This window comes from Carassius gibelio, chromosome B17, assembly GCF_023724105.1.
Source record: "Carassius gibelio isolate Cgi1373 ecotype wild population from Czech Republic chromosome B17, carGib1.2-hapl.c, whole genome shotgun sequence".
In the NCBI taxonomy this organism is placed as follows: Eukaryota; Metazoa; Chordata; class Actinopteri; order Cypriniformes; family Cyprinidae; genus Carassius; species Carassius gibelio.
The window spans coordinates 29,259,205-29,281,704 of record NC_068412.1 but is presented as its reverse complement, the minus strand read 5'-3'; the positions used below and the strand labels follow the sequence as shown (position 1 = coordinate 29,281,704).

Sequence of the window (22,500 nt, the reverse complement as noted above, 5' to 3'; positions counted from 1 at the left end):
GTGACTAACCAGAATAATCAAGGTTTTTAGTATATTTTTTATTGCTACGTGGCAAACAAGTTACCAGTAGGTTCAGTAGATTGTCAGAAAACAAACAAGACCCAGCATTCATGATATGCACGCTCTTAAGGCTGTGCAATTGGGCAATTAGTTGAAAGGGGTGTGTTCAAAAAAATAGCAGTGTCTACCTTTGACTGTACAAACTCAAAACTATTTTGTACAAACATTTTTTTTTTCTGGGATTTAGCAATCCTGTGAATCACTAAACTAATATTTAGTTGTATGACCACAGTTTTTTAAAACTGCTTGACATCTGTGTGGCATGGAGTCAACCAACTTGTGGCACCTCTCAGCTGTTATTCCACTCCATGATTCTTTAACAACATTCCACAATTCATTCACATTTCTTGGTTTTGCTTCAGAAACAGCATTTTTGATATCACCCCACAAGTTCTCAATTGGATTAAGGTCTGGAGATTGGGCTGGCCACTCCATAACATTAATTTTGTTGGTTTGGAACCAAGACTTTGCCCGTTTACTAGTGTGTTTTGGGTCATTGTCTTGTTGAAACAACCATTTCAAGGGCATGTCCTCTTCAGCATAGGGCAACATGACCTCTTCAAGTATTTTAACATATGCAAACTGATCCATGATCCCTGGTATGCGATAAATAGGCCCAACACCATAGTAGGAGAAACATGCCCATATCATGATGCTTGCACCTCCATGCTTCACTGTCTTCACTGTGTACTGTGGCTTGAATTCAGAGTTTGGGGGTCGTCTCACAAACTGCCTGTGGCCCTTGGACCCAAAAATAACAATTTTACTCTCATCAGTCCACAAAATGTTCCTCCATTTCTCTCTAGGCCAGTTGATGTGTTCTTTGGCAAATTGTAACCTCTTCTGCACATGCCTTTTTTTTAACAGAGGGACTTTGCGGGGGATTCTTGAAAATAGATTAGCTTCACACAGACGTCTTCTAACTGTCACAGTACTTACAGGTAACTCCAGACTGTCTTTGATCATCCTGGAGGTGATCATTGGCTGAGCCTTTGCCATTCTGGTTATTCTTCTATCCATTTTGATGGTTGTCTTCCGTTTTCTTCCACGTCTCTCTGGTTTTGCTCTCCATTTTAAGGCATTGGAGATCATTTTAGCTGAACAGCCTATCATTTTTTGCACCTCTTTATAGGTTTTCCCCTCTCTAATCAACTTTTTAATCAAAGTACGCTGTTCTTCTGAACAATGTCTTGAACGACCCATTTTCCTCAGCTTTCAAATGCATGTTCAACAAGTATTAGCTTCATCCTTAAATAGGGGCCACCTGATTCACACCTGTTTCTTCACAAAATTGATGACCTCAGTGATTGAATGCCACACTGCTATTTTTTTGAACACACCCCTTTCAACTAATTCAACTAATTGCCCAATTGCACAGCCTTAAGAGCGTGCATATCATGAATGCTGGGTCTCATTTGTTTTCTGAGAATCTACTGAACCTACTGGTAACTTGTTTGCCACGTAGCAATAAAAAAATATACTAAAAACCTTGATTATTCTGGTTAGTCACATTGTACTGCTATTATTTTGAACAATACTGTAAGTCAATTAGATGAAGAAAAAAGTAAAAAAAATAAAAATAACACAAGATCAGTGAGATGTTGTGTGTGTATTTCTCTTACGCATTGGAGAATTAAATGCCTTACGGGGAGCCATGACGGCTGCTAAAAACAGAGAGAAAATCCTGGGCTGTTAAAAGCATATGCTAAAAATAATCAATCAGTGAAGTGCTGATGTGTGTGTACTTCTCTTAGGACTTGCAGAACATCTCATCATTCTGGGAGCCATTCCTACTGAGAAAACAGAGAAAAGCAGATACTGTATAAGAATAAAAACATATCTGACAGAATCATAAACAAAAAACAATCACACCAAACCAACTTTTCACAAATCTCAAGTCATCCAAAAATTTTAAAGTTGGTTGATTGACCATTCTTAATTTAATTTAACTATATGTATTGGTATTGAAACTACCTATTTTTTTGTTTTTATTTTACCTGATTTAACCACAACAGCAATCTTTGTGTCATGACCCACATTAAATTTTGGTTATACAGACACTTATGAAAACCTCAATATCTGAAATTCTGTGCTATAACATAAAACAGTGCTTCAAAGATCAATTTCGTCCCAAAGAGCTCCGACCATCCTGAGCTGAGATACTGAGGTTAATGTAAACATCTGCATAGCCAAAACGTGCTTTTTTAAATAACTGTACATAATGGTAATGTCTCAACAAACAAATGTGGAAAGTTAGAAATAGTCAAACATTCTCCAGTAGGCCACTTGAGATGGACTGAACCTTGAACACAATGAATATTGGAGGATATTTCTTACCGCACTTATTCATACCAGGACCACCAAACGCATGCATCATACCTAGTAAAAGATTTCAATGTCACATGTTGATGATTTGAAAACACCAAATTATTATGCATGTCTACCTAATGTGTGACAGGAAAACTGACTTTGTCCAATCCTCATCCTGGAGCCCCAGTGTCCTGCAGACTTTAGTTCCAGCATGCTCCACTTCACTTTCCTGAAGCTTCTAGTCATCCTGAAGACCTCGTTCAGCCGGTCCAGATGTGTTTAATTAGGACTGGAACTAAACTCTGCAGGATAGTGTCTCTCCAGGGTCAGGACTGTTCTAGATCAGTGGATGCATACACACACACACACACACACACACACACACACACAGAGCTTACGTGCTACTGGCACTCTCCTCTGCAGCAGCGGTCCTTTCACTGTCTGTTTGCTGTCTTTATTAACGCCGATGAAGGCTGTATGAGCACTGCTCACTCCGGCCTGAACGCTGAGCTCCACAATCCTTCTCCTGATGTTCTCCACTTCTGCTCCTCCGGCTCGTTCCTGCAGCTCCAGAGAGCGGATCACAGACCGGGCCGCCAGCCGGTGGATCGTCAGTCTACAACAAACACAAACCTGTCAGACACGTGGCCCGGAGGCTAATGAGCGTCTGATAAGGTGACACTTTTGGATGATTTCATCCCACATTTTTTTTTTGTATTGATTCATGTAAAATCTGTAATTGTCTTATTAAAGCCATAAAAAGCAATACAATGAATAGCAATAAAGCTGTCTTAGAGAAACATACTGTTGGCCAGTGTGCATTTGTTTAGCTTTGGACGGCCATGTTCAAAAGCATAATTACATCCTTTTTACACAACTAAATTTCATAAAAACAAAAGCATATAATTTCTAATTTTGAAGAGATCTCAAACCTCTGAGGCTCAAGAGAAAATGTCCTATTCATGAGCGAACGGATTCTGTCCAATGAGGCGGATGAAACCTGTATGTGACAGTGTGCAAGAATGATAGTACGTGTGTGTGTGTGTGTTACCCTGTGTCCTCTGCTGGTTTAAGAGTAAACTGAAGCTGGTTAGTCACCGGTTGATCTTTCAGCCTGTATTTCAGAGTTACAGATCCTTGAGTCTGTCCTGAACTCTACGATGAGGAAGAAAGAGAAGGTAACACTTTTGATGTTTAAGCATTTTACAGGGCGCTTTAACTATATAGATTAAATATGTGATTGCATGTATCATTTAGTTTTAAAAATAAATGTGATGCAATGGTACCGGATGTGACAAAATCAATCACACATATCAGCCAATCAGAAGAGTGTGTGGGTGGAGCCTCCTTCAAATCCACTCCTGTCTCTAGTTTGAGTTTTATATATATATATATATATATATATATATATATATATATATATATATATATATATATATATATATATATGATGTCCAGTATATTGGTTCTTGTTCTATTTATATATTTTTTTAAATCTTGATCATAAATTTAAATTAAACCCTTTTAACATCCTAAATCCCACAATCAGTACCTCAGATGATCATCCCACCAGGATTCAGTGGGAAGTTTTTTTGATTTTTGTAACTGAAAAAGACAAAATATGTTTGTGGTGTCTTTTCTCAATTTGAGACAAAAAAAAAATTAGCTTTTTTTTTTCTTTCATTTTGCAGTGAAAAAAAATACCACAGACAACATTCTTAATTCAACATTTGTAACATGAGCATAAGCATCAATTTTGCAAATATTTATGTTATTGTTTCATAAAATTCACAAGAATGTAGCTGTTTAAAATTAAAATCAGTGGTTTATTTATAAAGACCATGTCTATGTGAACGTGTGTCGCTGATATCAGAGAAATCGTTCATGTTTCCTGACCAGAGCAACCTCAGCTTGACCTTTGGACATTCACCGCCGGCTCTGATGACTCTGTAGTGGGTAAACATGATGAGGGATAATTTAAATTTCATCTTATTGTAAATTCAGTAAAGAATATTTCACTAGTCAAGTAGAGCTAACTGACGTCATCAAGTACGCTGATGTTTGCAGAATCACCGGGCTTGTGTCGTCCTGTCCGCAGCAGTCATGCTCCCGAGTCTAACTTGTGAAGTCTGAACTACCGAGAGCACAAGTCTGAAATTGGCGTACTTGATATTGAGAAATGGCCCTGGTTTGGGAGGAGCAAGCGTACGGTCCTACCAGTGTTTGGAATAACGCCGTTTAAAAGAACGGCGTTAGGTAACGACGTTATTTTTTCAGTAACGGGATAAACTAACTAATTACGTTTCCTGTCGTTACAACGCCGTTAACATTACTGGACGTTAAATGCGGTGCATTACTATGCATTGATTTAATAAACTATGTAATCCGAACGCACCCCTGGCTCACACAGCAAGTGAAGAGGTGGGTTAATAACGAGATTATGATTGGCTAAGGCAGAGGCATGTGTTTCATGGTAGCCAATCAGAGCCAGTGTTTTTACGCCAGCGGTGCCAAACACACGCACGCAACAGGCGGCAATGTTGCCAATAGGGCTTGGGTGCCAAGTTGCATTCTGGGACGTGGCGGCCATGTTGCCAGCTTCGCGAATGTAAACATACAGCCAGTTGAACGAGAAGAGCAGAGTTGGTAGAAAGAAATAAAGATGTCGAAATCGCGAAAAGGTTGTGGGATTTATAGGGATACGCTAAATAGGGATGCCAGGGACCGGTATGTGGACAAAATCGGCTCTGTTATCGGTTTGGATCCATATGAAATTCCCAACAAATAGTGGAGTACCGACGGAGACTTGTTGCCACACGTTTGCATTACAGATATTTTCGGCTACATTGTTTGTTTTGTAAGTGCCTACACTTCAGAATAGTTCCGAAGCTACAAGTCAAGTCTAATGTACAGTTCACAAATGGATGGGTTCAGGAGCTGCAGATCATAGAACTGGAACAGCGGCAAACAGTATACAGTAATCCGGTAAGCTGCGCTCTAACGTTACCTAGCTGCTAGTTTAGTAACCGTTAGTGCTAACAACCATTCACACATGGACTTTTAACTATGTGTTTCAAAAGTGTAGTTAGTAGCGGTCCACCCTCCCGTTTTTCCGGGGTTCTCACGTATTTGAGCTGTTTTCCCGCTGTCTTCCCGTTTTAGTATTTTCCTGTAAAATATCCCGTTAGCCCCTCCATCAGACCTGTCAAGTCTCTGTGCTGTTGTCCTGTTGCTACTCCTTGTCCTTCCAGCGAAACAGATGATTTCAAAGCATCGTTTTGCTTACTTGAAAGCAACCTTAGCGTGATGTTGGGCTTTTTAAGATAGCGTGGTTGTTGTGAGAGCACAATTTCACGCCAATCTGTAACTAAAGTCACGTTAGACCTAGCTTCACAAATCGCTTAACGTTAGTTAATGCAGCAGTTTTATAGTACGAATTTTTGCTGTCAGCAGAGGGATAGCAACAAAAAGATGAATGTTGAAATTTCCCGTATTTTGGATGAGTAACTCGAGAAATTTCCCTTATTTTCAATGTTGACTTAAGCTATATAAATTAATATTCAGATGTTATGGTCTCTGTAGTCGCGGCTCCATGCAGGAAAGCGGTGTAAAGTTAATCCATTCTCATTTTATTTTCCCCATGGCGATTATGTGTTGTGCTATTACACCCCACAATACAGCAACGGTTGAAAATGGTTAAAATAGATTTTTAATTCATCAAATTAAGAGACACGGATGAGAGGGAGTATGTCTAAACACTGCGCAGTAGTCCGAGTGGCAGTAAAGGAGGCTTTCAACGTGGCAGCCACGCCAAGTAATGACGTCAAGATGCCCAAGCCCTATTTAACGACTTTGTTTGACAGACCTTATTTAGTCTCTGAGACTGCCGCACGAGCACAAGCTCTCTCTCTCTCTCCCAGCGCGCGCACACGCATCTCTATCTGCTCTGTTCAGCGAGCAGAGAGGAGCAGCACTTTCAGTTAAAAAATATATTCTGTTGCTTCTAACTCTGTGTTAGAATCAGAAAGTATTGTGTTAACAGCAGTAAAACTTGAAACGCCTTTACTACTGCAGTAACATGAGCGCCACCTACTGTCAGACAGTGACTTTACATCTTCATGCATCTTCGTCACTCATTGTCAGGAAATCTGCCATTTAGAAATCCAAATATTGTGGAGCTTGTTTGATTTTGATTTAAATTCTGCGATTCGCAGAATCATGACTGATTATTTCCAGTGGATATTAATTTTGTATTTTCTTCTTTCAGCTGCAATGTCACAAATAAATAGAAACAGTTTCAGAAACAGAATCTCCTGACGCTTATGTATCCCTGTCACAGTTGGTTAGAACAAAACTTCGATTTACATGGAAAATATGTCATTTATCTAGGGCTGTTCTAGTTGATTAATAAGCTAATTTTACTTATGCCTAGTGTTTTCGGAGTCGGTGCAGAATCTGCAGAACAGTGATGCACTTCAGAGAGAAATCCACCTTTCATATGGATTACATAATCAGTTGAACCCAGGTTTAAACAAAAGAATGACACTGGTCTCTAAAAGCCTTTTAGATAAAACCATTCAAAGCTTTTCACCTGTCCTTTAATCTGAGCGTAGATGAGCGCTCTCTGACCCTGGAACAGAGTATTGATGGATGGGGACAGCATGTCCACCGTCACACCCTCGGGAACGGTCCAGTCCACAGAGATATTATCCACGGCCGGCTGGAGAGCAAACCTGAGCGACTGCATCACCTGACGGAGGAGAGAGGCTGGTACATACACACCCTTAACATCTTATGCTCACTCTGTCCAGTCTGTTTCCACATTAAGTCTTACTTTGGGCTGCATGCGGTCAGTGCCTGTGATGAACTGAGCGTGACCAGAACCTTCTCTGGCCATTCCTGTGATGAGAGCCGTACTCGCACCCTCACCGATCCCGAAGGAGAAACACCTGCAGACACAAGAGCAGCTCCAGTGCTGAGCGCCTGACATGAGATCAGTACATGAGGAGGACTGAGACGAGTGAACGCACCTGTGAGAGTAAACGTGACTCTTCACCAGATCCAGCACCTCCTTAGTGTTCCACACCTCTCCATCAGTGAAGATGAACAGCTGAGAGAGAGGAAGAGAGAGGAGGCAATGATCGGTTTGTTTTCCTGAAGGAATCAGTGAGAGTGTGGCTGTGCTGTACCTGTCGAGGGTGATCTGGGTAACAGGGCTGACTGTAGATGTGTTTAAGCGGCTGTAGGATCTCTGTGCCGCCCATGTCTGCGCTCATGCTCTTCACTCTCTTCAGAGCCTCTTCCATCGTGTCCTCGCTGTACACAACACTCTGACTGCAACGACACACACCACAGTCTCTCACACACCCACAGCTAACCCACACAAAGTCACTCCTGAAGATTAATTAACATCTAGTTACTGACGGAAAGAAGGACTCAAAGCGAGATCCGAATCCGTAGATGTTGAAGTAGCATCCCATGGGCAAACTCTTCAGCAGCAGCAGCAGCGTGTCCTGGAGACATACACACATGTGCAGATGAACACGCAACTCAATACACTCAGATTAATGCGTCATGTCTGAAATCTGACATCTTACTCTTGCACTTTCGATGCGCATCTGTGCGTCATTCCCATGATGCATCTTGCAGTCCATACTGCCTGACCTGTCAACTACAAAAATGAACTCGCCCTGAGACGCCAGTGATGACATCACATCTGCAGGGAACTCTGGGTACAGACTGATCATGAGCGCTGGGTCGCCCATCAGAGAACCTGCAACAGAGAGACATGTTAAAGGTGCCATATGCAAAAATTGAGGTTAAAATATCCATAACATGACCTACATGCATCAAAAGAATGAGAAGAAATGAGGGCGATGATGTCATTAAAAAAAATGGCAAGTTATAGTGCTGCAGAGATATCAACCTTAATTAGCATTACTAGCCCCGGCCCAACAGGTGTCGTAATACCAGTTTCGGCCATGGGAGGCGGTATGCGGGCAACATAATTACCAGCCAACCTGCAATACACGAATAACTCGCACGGCTTGTGGGCGGGCCTGAACCTGATGTCAATTATGTGGAAAGTACAGCCCACTACTTTCAGTTCAGGGAAGAGAGCGTCACCCGCTACAGGGAAACAACCGCGCTCGGAAACACAAATCAAATCCGATAAGAAAAGGAGCCGAACCAGAGTAAACATCGGCACTGCTTTCAATCGCTGGAGAAAACTGATGGACCTGAAAGAGATGAGGTTTTATATGTTTGTGTATTTGTTTTCGGGAAGTTATAACATAGAAATGTATCGAAGGCTGTTCGATAAACGTGCTAATGTTAGCGATGGCTAATCGTAGATGCGTTTGATAATTAGCTATCTATAACTTACCCGTTGTTTTATTTCATAACTAACCTGCTCTGTCTAGTCTGTTGTCCTCTTTGCTTCGTGGTTTTTCTGTGCGTGAGAAAATTGATGTGTGGCGTGCGTGTGAAAAGAGTCAATTGCGTGTGTCTCGCGGTGAATGCTTGAGAGTTGGCAGCTCTGGTTACGTTGGTTGGCGCTAGCTTTGATCAGCTGTCTGATGTTTACAAATGATGTTGACAGAATGCTGTCAAATTAATTTAATTCAAATAATGTGTATATACAACTCTAAATGTAATATGAACAAAACGAATAGGAACATATTGACTGGTAAAGGTGAAGGGGAGTAGCTTGAAGATGTCATGTTTCAATATCACTTGACATCACCCAACGTTCCTCTGGAGGCAAAACGTCCTCTTAGGCTTCGGCTATGGCTTTAGGGTTGTTGTGAAGGTAGGGGCGGAGCATAGAGACTATGCCGTTTCTCGTTTGTTACTCTAGAGTAGACCAATTCACTTTATTGAGCCATACTGCCCCCATCTGGTATGGAATGTGGAGTATGACTTGATTTTTTTGGCCAAACATTACAGATGGCACCTTTAAACTCAATCCTGCAGAGCCAATCGAAGCTTCCTGAACAACTCATGAACAACTCATGAAGCCCTCACACACCACCTGACCTAAACATCACAGATCAGTGCACAGCCTTCTAGAATAAAAACATATATATTTTGCTGTAACATTCAGCATTCTTTGATCAAACAGTAAGATATGGACACCAAAGGTCAAATGATTGCCTTTATGAAGAACATTATGAGTATACTTACACCAAACAGAACTCGGAGGCAAACAAAAGCATCATATCTTGTGTGTTTTACTAAGATTTGCAATGGATTGTTCAGAGTTGTACCTGACTCAGCAACGGACGCTCCTGCCTCCACGACAGCAGAGGGATGATGGGAATTCTCATAATACAGAAACAGCTCCACATCCTTATCGAACCGGTGACCAGGACTCAGATTGACCTACACACACACGTTTGTTTTTGTGTAAAGTGTGTTCATCCCATAGGTGTAATGGTTTTTATACTGTACAAACTGTATATTCTATCACCCTTCACCAACCCTACACCTAACCCTAACCCTCACAGGAAACTTTGTGCATTTTTACTTTCTCCAAAAAAACTCATTCTGTATGATTTATAAGTGTTTTGAAAAATGGGGACATGGGTTATGTCCTCATAAGTCACCCTCTCCTTGTAATACCTGTGTCATACCCATGTCATTATACAAAGCTGTGTCCTGATATGACACAAAAAAAAAAACACACACACACTCACACACGCACACACAGAGTGAGAAACACACACTCTCACACTCACACACGCACACACAGAGTGAGAAACACACACTCTCACACACACACACACACACAGAGTGAGAAACACACACTCTTACACACAAACACAGAGTGAGAAACACACACTCTTACACACACACACAGAGTGAGAAACACACACTCTTACACACACACAGTACCTTGGCGTGAGTGTGTTGCGCGTCGAGGAACTCCAGAGGATCCAGAGGGCAGCTGGACTCAAGTCTGGAGACACGGTCTGAAGATCTCACTTCAACACTCAGAGACAGAGTGTAAGGAATAACTGATGCTGAGGAAACTTCTGGAACACCAGCCGCTGAAACTGAGAGAACCACAGACAAACAGACACACTTTATAACTCCGGATCAATCTAGAGCCTTTATTCCTGACCGGAAGTGACCTGTGCATCAGGCAGATTTAAGAGTTTACTGATTGGTTGACAACTGCTGCTCCCACGTGTGATAAAAAGCACTTTCGACTGCGCATCATAAAACCTGTGAACTACAGACGTTACTAATGTAAAATCCATAAAAATGCATTACATTTCTGCAGTTCTACTACGATCAAGCATCTCTCGCAGTGCAGATGATTCCACACACTGCCAGCACTGCTCTAACGATCAAAAGCTAGGAATAATTAAGATTTTGTGTTTTTGTGCAAATTGTGATGTTTTTTTTTTCAGGATTACTTGTTTAATTGAAAGCTCAAAATATTTTTTTTCCTAAAATAGAAATAATTTATAACATCATATCTATTTGCTGTCACTTTTGATCAATTCAATCTTTCATGAAAAAAAGTTTTTTTTAATCTTCTGAATGTGAATAAAATGTTTTTGACATTGATGATAATACTAATAAGAAATGTTTCTCGAGCAGCAAAGCAGCATGTTAGAGAATACTTCTGTATCTAAGCTACAGATGTGAATTATGATATTGAGGTCGTCACCATCGTCTCATGACCAGGTAATGATTACCTGCAGGTGTGTATCGTGGGTTAAGTACAGCGGGCAGACAGAAGCGCAGCGCGTCATCGGCCTGGACACTGAGCTCGATGATGTAGACGATGGTGATGGAGGCCTTCTGACCCGGAGACAAACAGCCCACACTCAGTTTGAACACATCTGAACTCTCCTCGCTCTCTTCCAGCAGAAACGCCTGCTGGCCCGAGCTCACAGCATCATCATACTGATCCCGCGCCTGTGAGAGACAAACTCATCCGTATCCACAAACTCAGACACAATCAGACAGCACTAGAGACAGACGCAGGACTCACACTCTGTTTGTCCTGCACCTCGGCCACAATCTCCTGCTCTCCGATCCTAGCGCTGAAGTGACAGACCGCGGCGTCGGCGGGCAGCGGGAAGACGAACACGGCCTCCAGCGGACGCTCCTCCTCGTTCACATACTGCAGACAGGAGCTGACGGAGGCCACGTGATCCCGGACCTGCAGCTCCACCGAGATACTCTTCAGAGGAACTGAGAGACAAACAGAAGACAATGACTTCTGAGAGACAGACACCATATGAAATATAAACTGTTAAAGCTTTGATTAAAAGAAAGAAGAGATGTTTATACCTGGTTGGTTTTTTTCAGACACGAGACCACAGCAGTTCACCATGATGATGCTCTAGACAACAAATCAGCTCTTACTGCACATTATATTAGATAACTTGTGTCTATTTGGACATAATCTGTCATGACAACACAATCTGCTCAGAAATAAAAAGCTGCTGTATAACACATAATAATGAGATCATCAGAAAAAATATATCTTTAAGGTATTTTACCACCACCTTTTAAGATCACTTATTTCTTCCTAGAATATATTCATCTAACTTTTGAACAGTCTACATGGAAGTCTTCCGTTCTGAAGAAAGAATCGGCTGTCCCCTTCATCTGCTTCATTCACCCTAATCACAATGAACCTGTTTTGTGTCTGTGCTGCTGTATTTGTCATTTTAGAAATCACCTGCATCTGTATTCTTTCATTTGCTCATTGTTAGAAGATCAGAAGAACTTTCCACTTCGATCGACGATGATTTTATGGATGATTGTGCTCTTGAGATAATTTGCCCGGTTCTGCATATTGTTCATGTTCTGTTTCTTCCTCTTGCCGTAGTTTGAGTTTGTAGTCATAACCGTAAAGACTGTAATTCTTAAAACACCAAACCATTGGTGACTTTCCTGCTAAACGGGTTTCCATCATTTTTCATTTCTCAGTGTTTAACAAGCCAAATATTTTCACCCATGGCTCATGAAAAAGTTTAACAACTTACACTACACTGATTTATACTTAAAACCAGTGCTCAGATTGTGCGGATACACTCTTTTTTTGGGTCAGCATATAAAAACGTTGTTCTGTTTTTTTTTAGCTAGTTTACTGCATAGGCGTAATTTGCGGGTGGGACGAGTGGGACATGTCCCTACCTCTTTTTTTAAGTAATTAAAAAATATCTTGCGGAAAGTATGTATTAAAGGGAAAACAAGATCAACAAATCATTCTTCGTAATCTAATTAAGGTGATAAAAAACAAAAAACAAAAAACATTTGTATGGAGTCAATATAATGCCGCATATATGAAAAAAAAGAATAAAGTTTTGCAAAAGAAAATAAGACCTTTTTAATAAGTGTAAATTATAGTTTACGAAGTGAATTGAATAATTTTACATTAAAACCAGCAGTAATTTTTAACTAATGTAAACAAAGACCACTTCTGTGCGCTGGCATCCTCCCACAAGTTAAGAGATTTAAAAAAATAAAACACTGTTAATACACATGCAGTTAACCAAATGAAACAATACACATTTTAATTGCAACAAAAGCATGCACATTGAGATAAATAAACAGCGGATGTTCATGTTAACAACTTCTTTAAGTTGTGCAAACACTGCTAATACACATACACCTTTGTTAATCAAGTAAATAAAACAAAAACATGCATGTTTTAGTGCTAGAGAATAAAAGGAAACGATCTACTCGCAAGCCTCTGCCCATGATGGTGCCTGGATCAGTGAGCTGCGTCTCGGGCTGATGATGTCACTTCTGTTGTAAACGCCCCCGTCCCTTGACTCCACCCCCACATATAGTGAATTACAGTAGTCACCCTTGTAGTGACAAAGGCGTGGATTACAGTTTCAAAATGTTGTCTTGACAGAATTGGCTTTATTTTGGTACAGAAATCTGACTGTCATCTGCATAACAGTGGAATGAAATGCCGTACTTTCTAAGTATGGAACCAAATGGAAGCAAATACAGAGAGAAAAGTAGAGGGCCGAGGACTGAGCCCTGTGGGACCCCACACAAAAAAGGAGGAAACAGAGTCACATAAGCAAACACAAAAAGTTAGATCCGCTAAGTATGACCTTTATAATTATATTTTACAACTGTCCCCATGTTTTCAGTAGGTCCTGTCACATTAATTCAAAACTCAACACAAAATGTGTGAAATGCACCTTGAAAAGGTATGACTCAATAAGAAGTGACATAATTTGACCAAGATGAAGCTGACAGATCAAGGGTGAGTTCTGTCATTGAATTGTATGATTTTAAGCTTATTTTTGTATGTGTGTTTTAAGGAGGATGAGCTAAAGTATCAGGCCCTGTCACGGTAAACCCGTCGAGAGCATCCTGGCGAGCTGCATCACTGTGTGGTATGGCACCTGCAAGGCATCCTGCTGAAAGACTCTGCAACGCATCGTGAGAGCAGCTGAGAAGATCATTGGTGTCTCTCTCCCCTCCCTCCAGGACATTTACGAGACCAGTCTCACCTGTAAAGCCCTCTGCATTACAGGTGATCTCACACACCTGTCAAACAGCTTCTTCAGTCTGCTCAGTTAAATAAAATAACTGCTCTTGAGCCCTTTGACACTTTAATCAGACTGAATAAGTGTTTTTGCACTACAATCTTTTTATCTGCACTGTTTGTTCACTTCACTGGTTTGCACTCTATCTGCCAATTTTAATTCTCTGTATATATGTACTGTACATGTGGAAACTTACAATAAAGCAGACTTGCCTTGACTTGACTTATGCTAGCAGGCTGAGTAATGGTAGTTTAAAATGTCCAACCGTCAGGCCCCGTCACAATCCTGTGTGTCCTGTGACACTGCCGTATAAATTAATGGAATTGTTGTTTATTGCATATAATATGTATTTAGTGCATGCCATAGTAAAACGTTATTTAAATAAATAGACATTACACTGTAAATCTGAAGCTTTTTATACTAATCGACAATTTTAATTTTAATTTTATCCCTCTTTTACAAAGGGCTATGTAGCACTGCATATTAGTATATTAATTGAATTTCAATACATTAAGAGTTTATTTGCAAAAACAGATAACTCCATTTTTAATTCTCTGAAATTCTCTGATGTTTTTTCATTGTGCATTCCAATTAATTTCAATCAAACTTTAGCTGGGTTATTTTGATTAGGTAAAAAATAACTAATAATTACAGCAAACCAACAATAAAACACAAAAACACTGCATAAAAAATATGATTTTTGAACATTTAAAAAAAACAGAGTTATCCATTTCTGCGATTAAACTTAATATATAGATGAAATTGTCATCTATATAAGTTTTATGTAATGAAGACTGTAATTATTCCACTTCATACAGATACCATGGTATTATCTACATTATAACCTAGGAAATGACATGCAGTTCCTGTTATTACCATGTAATTTCCTAAGTAATAATGCAGATATTACCATTGCATTGCCCTGTTATTACTGATCGGTATTATGTGGTACCACAGTTACTTTATTTTGTGCTGTTCAATTAAATGTCTATACATTCGCTGTATACTTCATATATTATGAAGTTATAATTATATTTATTACACCAGCGTATGCGTAGCACAACAAAGGGTTATTGTTTTCACGTCCGAGTGTGTCACTCAAGTTGGCAATTGTTACTGTTAAATTAATTTTAACATAGTAGTAGTAGTAAGATTACTGATGAATTAATCTGTGTAACTGTGTAGATGAAGGTTGGTGTGTATATCCACTACGGTATCATATATACTATGTCTCCTATGTACGAGTGCCTGGAGGGTATTCTGTGTCCTACAGATGACAAAAAGTTGCTTATATTCCTTATAGAAATTACAAAACCATGTTAGATACAATCGGGGACATGTGACCAATAAGAAAATTATATTTCTTTCAAAGAAATTCATTAGGATTACAACCATTACAATTTGTCTGTGACAGGGCCTGACATTTTAGGAATGAAATGCGTATAAAAATGCATTTATTTCAATCATAAAAACACGCTGAGATGGCACGATGTGTGTTACATATAGATCAACATGACATCCATATGACTCAATGTTCAGATTTAAGAATTAGATTAAAAAAAAAATTTACAAGTGTAAATGTAAGTTTCTGGTAGAATGTCCTATAGATACAGTCGGCATCTAGTCATAGCTGGGGGCGTGGCGAGGGCTGAGTCGGCGTGGGGGAAAACACTGCGAACTAGTGGTGGGCGATACTGCAAAATTTGGTATCGATCCGATACCAAATAAATATAGGGTCAGTATCGCCGATACCGATACCAATACGATACTTTTTACTTAAAAAAAAAAAAAAAAAAAAAAAAACTTTTGTGTAAGGGAGTGCAGTAGGTCTAGGTCATTATTTCTGAGGTGGATAAATTATCAATTATTTAGCCAATATTTTTTATTAATGTATTGAAGTCCACAAAATTTTTAGTTATTAGGCACTTTAGAATGAATTCTTTAAAGCCTTTAAAAAAAAAAAAATAATAATAATAATTTCTCCCTTTTTTCTGGTTTTAAAAGCAAATGAAATAAAGTGCACACAATTATTACTGAAAAACAAACAAAGAACAAAAATACCTGTGCAATTACATTCCCTGAGCCCCCCTTCTGGACTTCAATGCGCTATCAGCTTTCGTGCTCTGTTCGCTGCTCCTCGGCACGCTGTGTCAGTCACGTGACGACACAACAACGACTCACAGCAGAGCAGCAGGAGGAGGGGGAGGAGTAGCAAAGTGGGCCAGGATGTGAAAGCAGTGTTTGCTCAGGATTGTAGAGGTAGAAGACACGAGCAAAGTATAATGAACGTAGATGAGAGATATTTATCCGCCCACCCCTACTGCGAACATCGTGTGTATTTGAATGACAAAAATGCACATATTGAGCACTCATTCCCAGAAACACGTAGAACAATTGTAGTCTCTTTTAACTTTAATATTCATATACACTAGTCCATATCGATATTTGATTAATTTTACAGCCCTAATATAGATGTATTAATTCAAAAACAGCCAAAATCCGTGACGTTGTGCTTTATACAGCAAGTTCTATTTTTGACTGGATTCCGCGATTCAATCGTTTCGCAAACACAGAAAGGGTGAATTTATGAATGAAAGTGTAAAAGTTCTGACACAAAACTCAGTTGTTATGTGTCCACACGCTTTTTTAAGTGGGTTTATGTTTGACACTAGGCCAGGGGCATAGCAAGCTTTTCAAAAGTCTGGGGGATGGATGTGGTTTGTTTATAAAGAATAAAAAACGATGAATACAAAGGGGTACAAATTGCAGGGCTTAAAGTTCTCCTGCACCGTGCCGGATTTCGTGCCAGAGCGAGAGCGTCGCCAAATGACACAAAAGGAGTGTGTTTTTGGTTGCCAGGGCAAGACAACCCTGCTCAGATTACCAAAGGAGAAACAGCATTAAGGGACCAGTGGATGGAGTTTATTTTTTACAGAGCATCAACGGAGTTGTGCAAGTGTTTGTTCCCCTGCATTTCGAAGATGCTTGTTTTACAAATAAGGTCCAGTTTGACGCCGGATTTGCACATCGTTTATTTCTTAAGGATAATGCAGTCCCAACGAAAAAGGGACCGCAGAACCGCAGGCGGTGAGTAAAACTGCTTCAAATATCCAGTGATGGGAATAACGGCGTTATAAATAACGGCGTTACTAACGGCATTACTTTTTCCAGTAACGAGTAATCTAATTGATTACTCTTCTCATCTTAATAACGCCGTTACCGTTACTGCCAAAAAATGCGGCGCGTTACTATAACTGGTGATGAAGCTGTTCTTTTTTTTCATCAGACCAACTAGATCTCTGAGCGAGAGGCAAATACTTTTTTTTTTACTGTTCTTCCTTGGTTAGTGGGCAGAGCACGAGACAAGCGCATAAATGCTGACGATTGGCTGAGGTAGAGTAAAATTTCATTGTAAGCCAATCAGAGGTAGAGTTGGGCGGGTGTTCGAAAGCACGCATAGTAGTGATGGGAATTCGGCTCTTTTGACTCAGCTCACTGAAAAGAGCCGGCTCTTTGGCTCACAAACGGCTCTTTAAATGACTTTGACTATAATATTTCAATTTTTATTACATAATTATTTAATTTCTATAGGCTAAATTTGAAAAAATAGAGTCGGCTCTTCAGATATGCGAGCCAGCTCCCGAAGTTCAACTAAAAGAGCCGGCTCTTAGAGTCGGCTCATTCGCGAATCGCGAACGACTCATCAAAAGCTCATTCGCGAACGAGTCGATCCATCATCACTAACGCTCATTCGCGAACGACCCATCATCACTAACGCTCATGAATTACGAACAACCCATCATAACGCATAGTCGGACAGGACAGGAAACACAAGGAACAACACAAGCCAGTCAGTCAACGAGAGACAGGTATGGCGACGAGCCCAAATAATCCAACAGTAACCTTCTCTAAATAGAAGTATATACATTACTTTTTCCTTCAAGAAATTAAAGAAACAATAAAAGGAAATATCAAAAGTTCCCAAAAATCTATCGTGTTATTTGAAATTGATCCACTATATAAACATAATATCTACATACATGGCATTTGATTGGAGGCTAGTCTCACTTCAGATGTGTGTAAAATGTTTCATGTTTCTGTTAATAATGTATTGTATTAAGTGTCCATTTCATTATACTATTCAGATTTATCATAAATAATTGAACATGCACATGTATTTTAAGTTCCTTTAAAGAGGGGTAGAGGTGGGGTCACATTTGAGCATTTAAAATTTAATTTTACTTGAAAGTAACGCAATAGTTACTTTCTTAAGTAACTAGTTACTTTTAAAATTTGTAACTGAGTAACTAATTTAGTTACTTTTTGGAAGAAGTAACTAGTAACTGTAACTAATTACTTTTTAAAAGTAACTTGCCCAACACTGCAAATATCTCTGTGTTGTTAACTTAGCTATCAGAGCGTAAGCACATCAAGTAAACAACATGCGATGTTGTCATCAAACTGCCACATGTACAGCTTAAAAAAAAAAATAAATACAACAAAGTTGAACTTAGTCATTTTCCAAAACCGCTAAGCAAATATATACAGTTTCAGTACATACCACATAGAGACGTCGTTGCTGATGCTGCTCTTGTTAAATTTCAGCCTCTGGATCTGATTCTGGATCATAAATGTACGCTGAATCTGACTGTTAGCCATGTTTTTTTTTGGTTGGTTTTTTCCTCACGGTAATGTCACAGCTTCCAAACGCTCCCAACGCAAAAGCCTACTGGCGCTCGTGATTCTTTAGCTCCGCCCACACGCCACGCCTCCAGTCGGTCGTGTTTTTCCGGGAAAAATCGGTACAGACTATCTTTCTCTTATGAATATAATAAAACTAAAGACTTTTTGGAGTTATGAAGGATGCAGTACTACTCTATAGGTACTCAAGATTAACAGGATATTGAGTGAAAACGAGCATTTCACCCCCCCTTTAAAATAATATACACTTTTCTTTCATAGTTCTTCAACAGGTACGCAAACAATGTCATCATTTCTCACTTTTTTCTCCTCAACAGGTAACGTTACAGTCAAACACAACAGGTAAGTATCCACAAAAGTATTCAGCTAATCAACAAACAATGTTAAAAAAATATCAAAATCAGTTGCACTGGCAATGAACCCATAAATACACTGCTTAACAATGGCAGTTTGTCCCCCCTCCTTGTCAATTCCCTACCTTCTTCATCACAGTTATGTTATACATTTCATGCCACATAACGTTACATAACCGAATTTAGCTAGCTGCTGAACAATATCCCAATAATAGCAATTAGCATTAGTTTAAAAAACGAAATATAATACCCAAAACACTCGACATGTCAACAAAACGACAACAGAACATCTTCCCAAACTCTTCCTGCCTAAGTTCCCGCCTCCTCAGCGCGATCTGACCGATAACACCCCAAGAGAGGCGAGACTTAAGGCAGAACAGCCCATCATCAGCCGGTCACACTCGAAGCCGGTGTCATGTTTGAGAGGGAGGGGGAGGAGGCAGCCGCGGTGAGCGCAGACACAGAGCGGCTAGAGAAACGGAGGAGCGACTGTAGTAAGGCGTTTGTGCAAAACTGCGGAAAAACTGCAGAAAACGTGCGGGTGTTGAACCCTCTCACCGGGAAAAGTGTGGGTGTTAAAACACCCACATCCCCCACGGGTGCGACGCCCCTGCACTAGGCTAATGTAACATAGTTTTGCTTCAGGTAGAATGATAAGGCTAATTATATATTCATGCCACTATCTGAAACAACCTTACACAGTTTTGATAACGTTAATAATGAACACGATGTTAATATAGCCTGCCTGTGATGAAATGCCGACTGCACACACACACATGCTTAGTCTTGGGATTCCACAACTTCCCTTGATCATCCTCACAACTTATTGCTTGTAGCCATTTTGTCATCCTTTCTGGCTCTGTATGTTTATTAGGAAGGATGTAGAACTTCAATTCATAATTTGTTAGTTTATTCGAGGTACAGAAAACGACACAGCAACTCTTCTGCATGATTGTCCCGTGTATTTCATTTGGCGCCAAGGCAATGTTTTTCCCCACGGGCTAAATCCACATCACGTGACATTCCCAGAACAACCGTCTGTATCTATTCGAGACAGAGCAAAAGTGGGCGTTTATCACCATATGGGTGTTTTGAAACTGCTCGGTGTTTCTGAATCATGCAATCTAAATTATCCCCCTTACCCAACCCCACCCCTAAACCTAACGTCACCATTACATTAACTAATCAGGTATCATGGTGTAAAAACACCTTGATCTCGTAACGACCTCAGCAGCAGTTTATGAGCGCTGTTCATTCATATTAATAATTTAAGCTAAACACTTTCAAACTTACGGTATACACTACAATCTCCATGCTCACAGCATCCCAAACACAAATAATTTTTATATAACGTTATTTCTTTTTATATTTATATTTTCATTGTCTGCCTATCTGGGACTTCGGTATGAAGTTAAAGGTTAAGATTATAACTTTTTCGCTAGCTTTCTATCACATTGTGAGTTTATAATAACACCTTTTGTTGTTTTCTCGTGGTAACTGATGGAGCGTTTGGACACGGAATCGTTACTATGTGACGTCAGACTTAACAAGCGAATAGCGGACCCAGTACCAGGTCCAAAAATAGCATGCAAGATGTTCGTGTTTCATTTGCAAAGCCTTCCTTATATGGTATCAGCCCATACATGGGTTCATTTGAAAGCTTAGAGTGTTTTCTTTACAAAGAATACCATTAATTGGGGTTTTATCATACATAAAGTAGTCAAAATGAGCTAAGAAATATATTTCCCCCCCCCCACAAATTTCCGTCTAACGATTGCGAATAATTTTTCATAAGAATGTGTATTTAAAATATTTTTCACAAAACAGTCAAGTCATATATCACAAGAAAGCTCTCATTCTCAGGAATCTGATGATGTAGATCATTTTACAGATCGAATGATCTTCAACAGAATCGCGATGTAAAATTTCTCACCTCATTGCAAATTATTATTTATGCATCTTAGCACCGCTTCAGTCAGCCGCAAACAGCCACACATACCTATATTCTCGATATAATCTTTTAGATTAGAATCTCTTCTTTCAAACAAGACCATTATTACATTTCTGCGTGCTTCCATTGGTGAGATATAAAGCGTTTTGTACAAGTGCGCACATACAGGACCAAAGCGCTGTGAGAGAGACCCGCTCTCCAACTCATATGATGTGCCTAAGCGGCTGTCTAATGTTATAAAGATCTGATCTCTTTTGTGAAGCACTATTTGTCCCTTCATCTGTCAGTCAGAGCCATGTGCTCCACTCAGAAGTGCCGAAATTGACACCTCTGCGCAACAGCGGGGGCAGGAAGTGGACAGTGAGTGACCATTTTGAACCGGACGAAGCGCTGGCCGATGGGAAATTGTGTTCTCGGCTGCTTGCAAACAAAGAGTGCGCGAGGGAAAACTACAAGCGGACGCGTCGCGTGGATTATCAATGCATAATAATCATAATACAAGATATGGATGACCACCGTTGCCGTGGAGAGGACAGGACGCGCATCTGGTGGGGCCAAACCCGTGTAATTTACTTTTAGATATTTGATTCTTTATTTGAAGCGTGGAAGCTCCACTAACAATAGGCTAAACTGTTTATTGACAAATGTCAAATGGCATCTCAGTGAAGGTACAGTAAACGGTACAGTACTGGGTGGATGAAGATAAATTTGTTTGTTGATGCTCCGAAGGTTATGTACAAGTTTCGGGTGCGGTTTTAGCGCTGATAATGAGTGAAAACACACAGACAGGACTCTGGAAGATTCAATATTATAGATGATTGAGACAGGTCAGATATCCCAATCATTACACCATACAGAATAGACATAAATGAAATGATATGAAGCTGGAGATTGTGGATTCTATTTTAGATGTTGATAGACCAGATATATTTAATAATTTAAAGCAGTTTGCTAGTTTGCAGTTTGACTTATCCTCTTTCAAAGACCGTTCAGAAAACACACACAAAAAAAGCACATTGTATTGAGATGGTTCATCATATGTGAAACAACATAAATAATACTACGTCACAAACAGCAGCTTTTTAAAAGTGAAGTGACATTCAGCCAAGTATGGTGACCCATACTCAGAATTTGTGCTCTGCATTTAACCCATCCGAAATGCGCACACACACAGAGCAGTGTACACACACACACACACACACACACACACACACACACACACACACACACACACACACACACACACACACACACACACACACACACACACACACACACACACAGAGCAGTGGGCAGCCATTTATGCTGCGGCGCCCGGGGAGCATGGGTTCGATGCCTTGCTCAAGGACACCTAAGTCGTGGTATTGAAGGTTGAGAGAGAACTGTTCATGCACTCCCCCCACCCACAATTCCGTCCGGCCCGAGACTAGAACCCACAACCCTTCGATTGGGAGTCCAACCCTCTAACCATTAGGCCACGACTTCTGAGTGTTTTCTGTAAAATAATAGATGGATGGTTCCCATCTGCATGTATGCAAAGGAACACTTCATAATTATGTAGACGGAAATTGTACACAAAAATGGTATT

The 22,500-nt window shown here is 40.1% G+C and overlaps 1 protein-coding gene across 14 annotated transcripts in view; it reads right to left on the bottom strand.

Annotated features, from left to right (window-relative positions):
* LOC127976095 (von Willebrand factor A domain-containing protein 5A) overlaps positions 1 to 22,500 on the bottom strand; it is a 25,105-nt gene that overhangs the window by 1,558 nt on the left and 1,047 nt on the right. For 3 of the 14 annotated variants that reach the window (XM_052580225.1, XM_052580227.1, XM_052580233.1), the window contains exons 2-17: positions 11,680 to 11,731; positions 11,378 to 11,580; positions 11,079 to 11,301; positions 10,267 to 10,427; positions 9,639 to 9,753; positions 7,968 to 8,143; positions 7,795 to 7,883; positions 7,560 to 7,704; positions 7,401 to 7,480; positions 7,205 to 7,319; positions 6,962 to 7,120; positions 3,422 to 3,525; positions 2,769 to 2,986; positions 2,398 to 2,439; positions 1,806 to 1,853; positions 1,683 to 1,724 (exon numbers count right to left, since the gene is read on the bottom strand). In XM_052580225.1, coding sequence (XP_052436185.1) covers positions 1,683 to 1,724; positions 1,806 to 1,853; positions 2,398 to 2,439; positions 2,769 to 2,986; positions 3,422 to 3,525; positions 6,962 to 7,120; positions 7,205 to 7,319; positions 7,401 to 7,480; positions 7,560 to 7,704; positions 7,795 to 7,883; positions 7,968 to 8,143; positions 9,639 to 9,753; positions 10,267 to 10,427; positions 11,079 to 11,301; positions 11,378 to 11,580; positions 11,680 to 11,722 — 1,963 coding nt within the window. In that variant the 5' untranslated portion in view covers positions 11,723 to 11,731. The remainder of the gene's footprint in view (positions 1 to 1,682; positions 1,725 to 1,805; positions 1,854 to 2,397; positions 2,440 to 2,768; positions 2,987 to 3,421; positions 3,526 to 6,961; positions 7,121 to 7,204; positions 7,320 to 7,400; positions 7,481 to 7,559; positions 7,705 to 7,794; positions 7,884 to 7,967; positions 8,144 to 9,638; positions 9,754 to 10,266; positions 10,428 to 11,078; positions 11,302 to 11,377; positions 11,581 to 11,679; positions 11,732 to 22,500) is intronic. The other 11 variants (XM_052580230.1, XM_052580232.1, XM_052580238.1 and 8 more) reach the window with 5 other exon arrangements.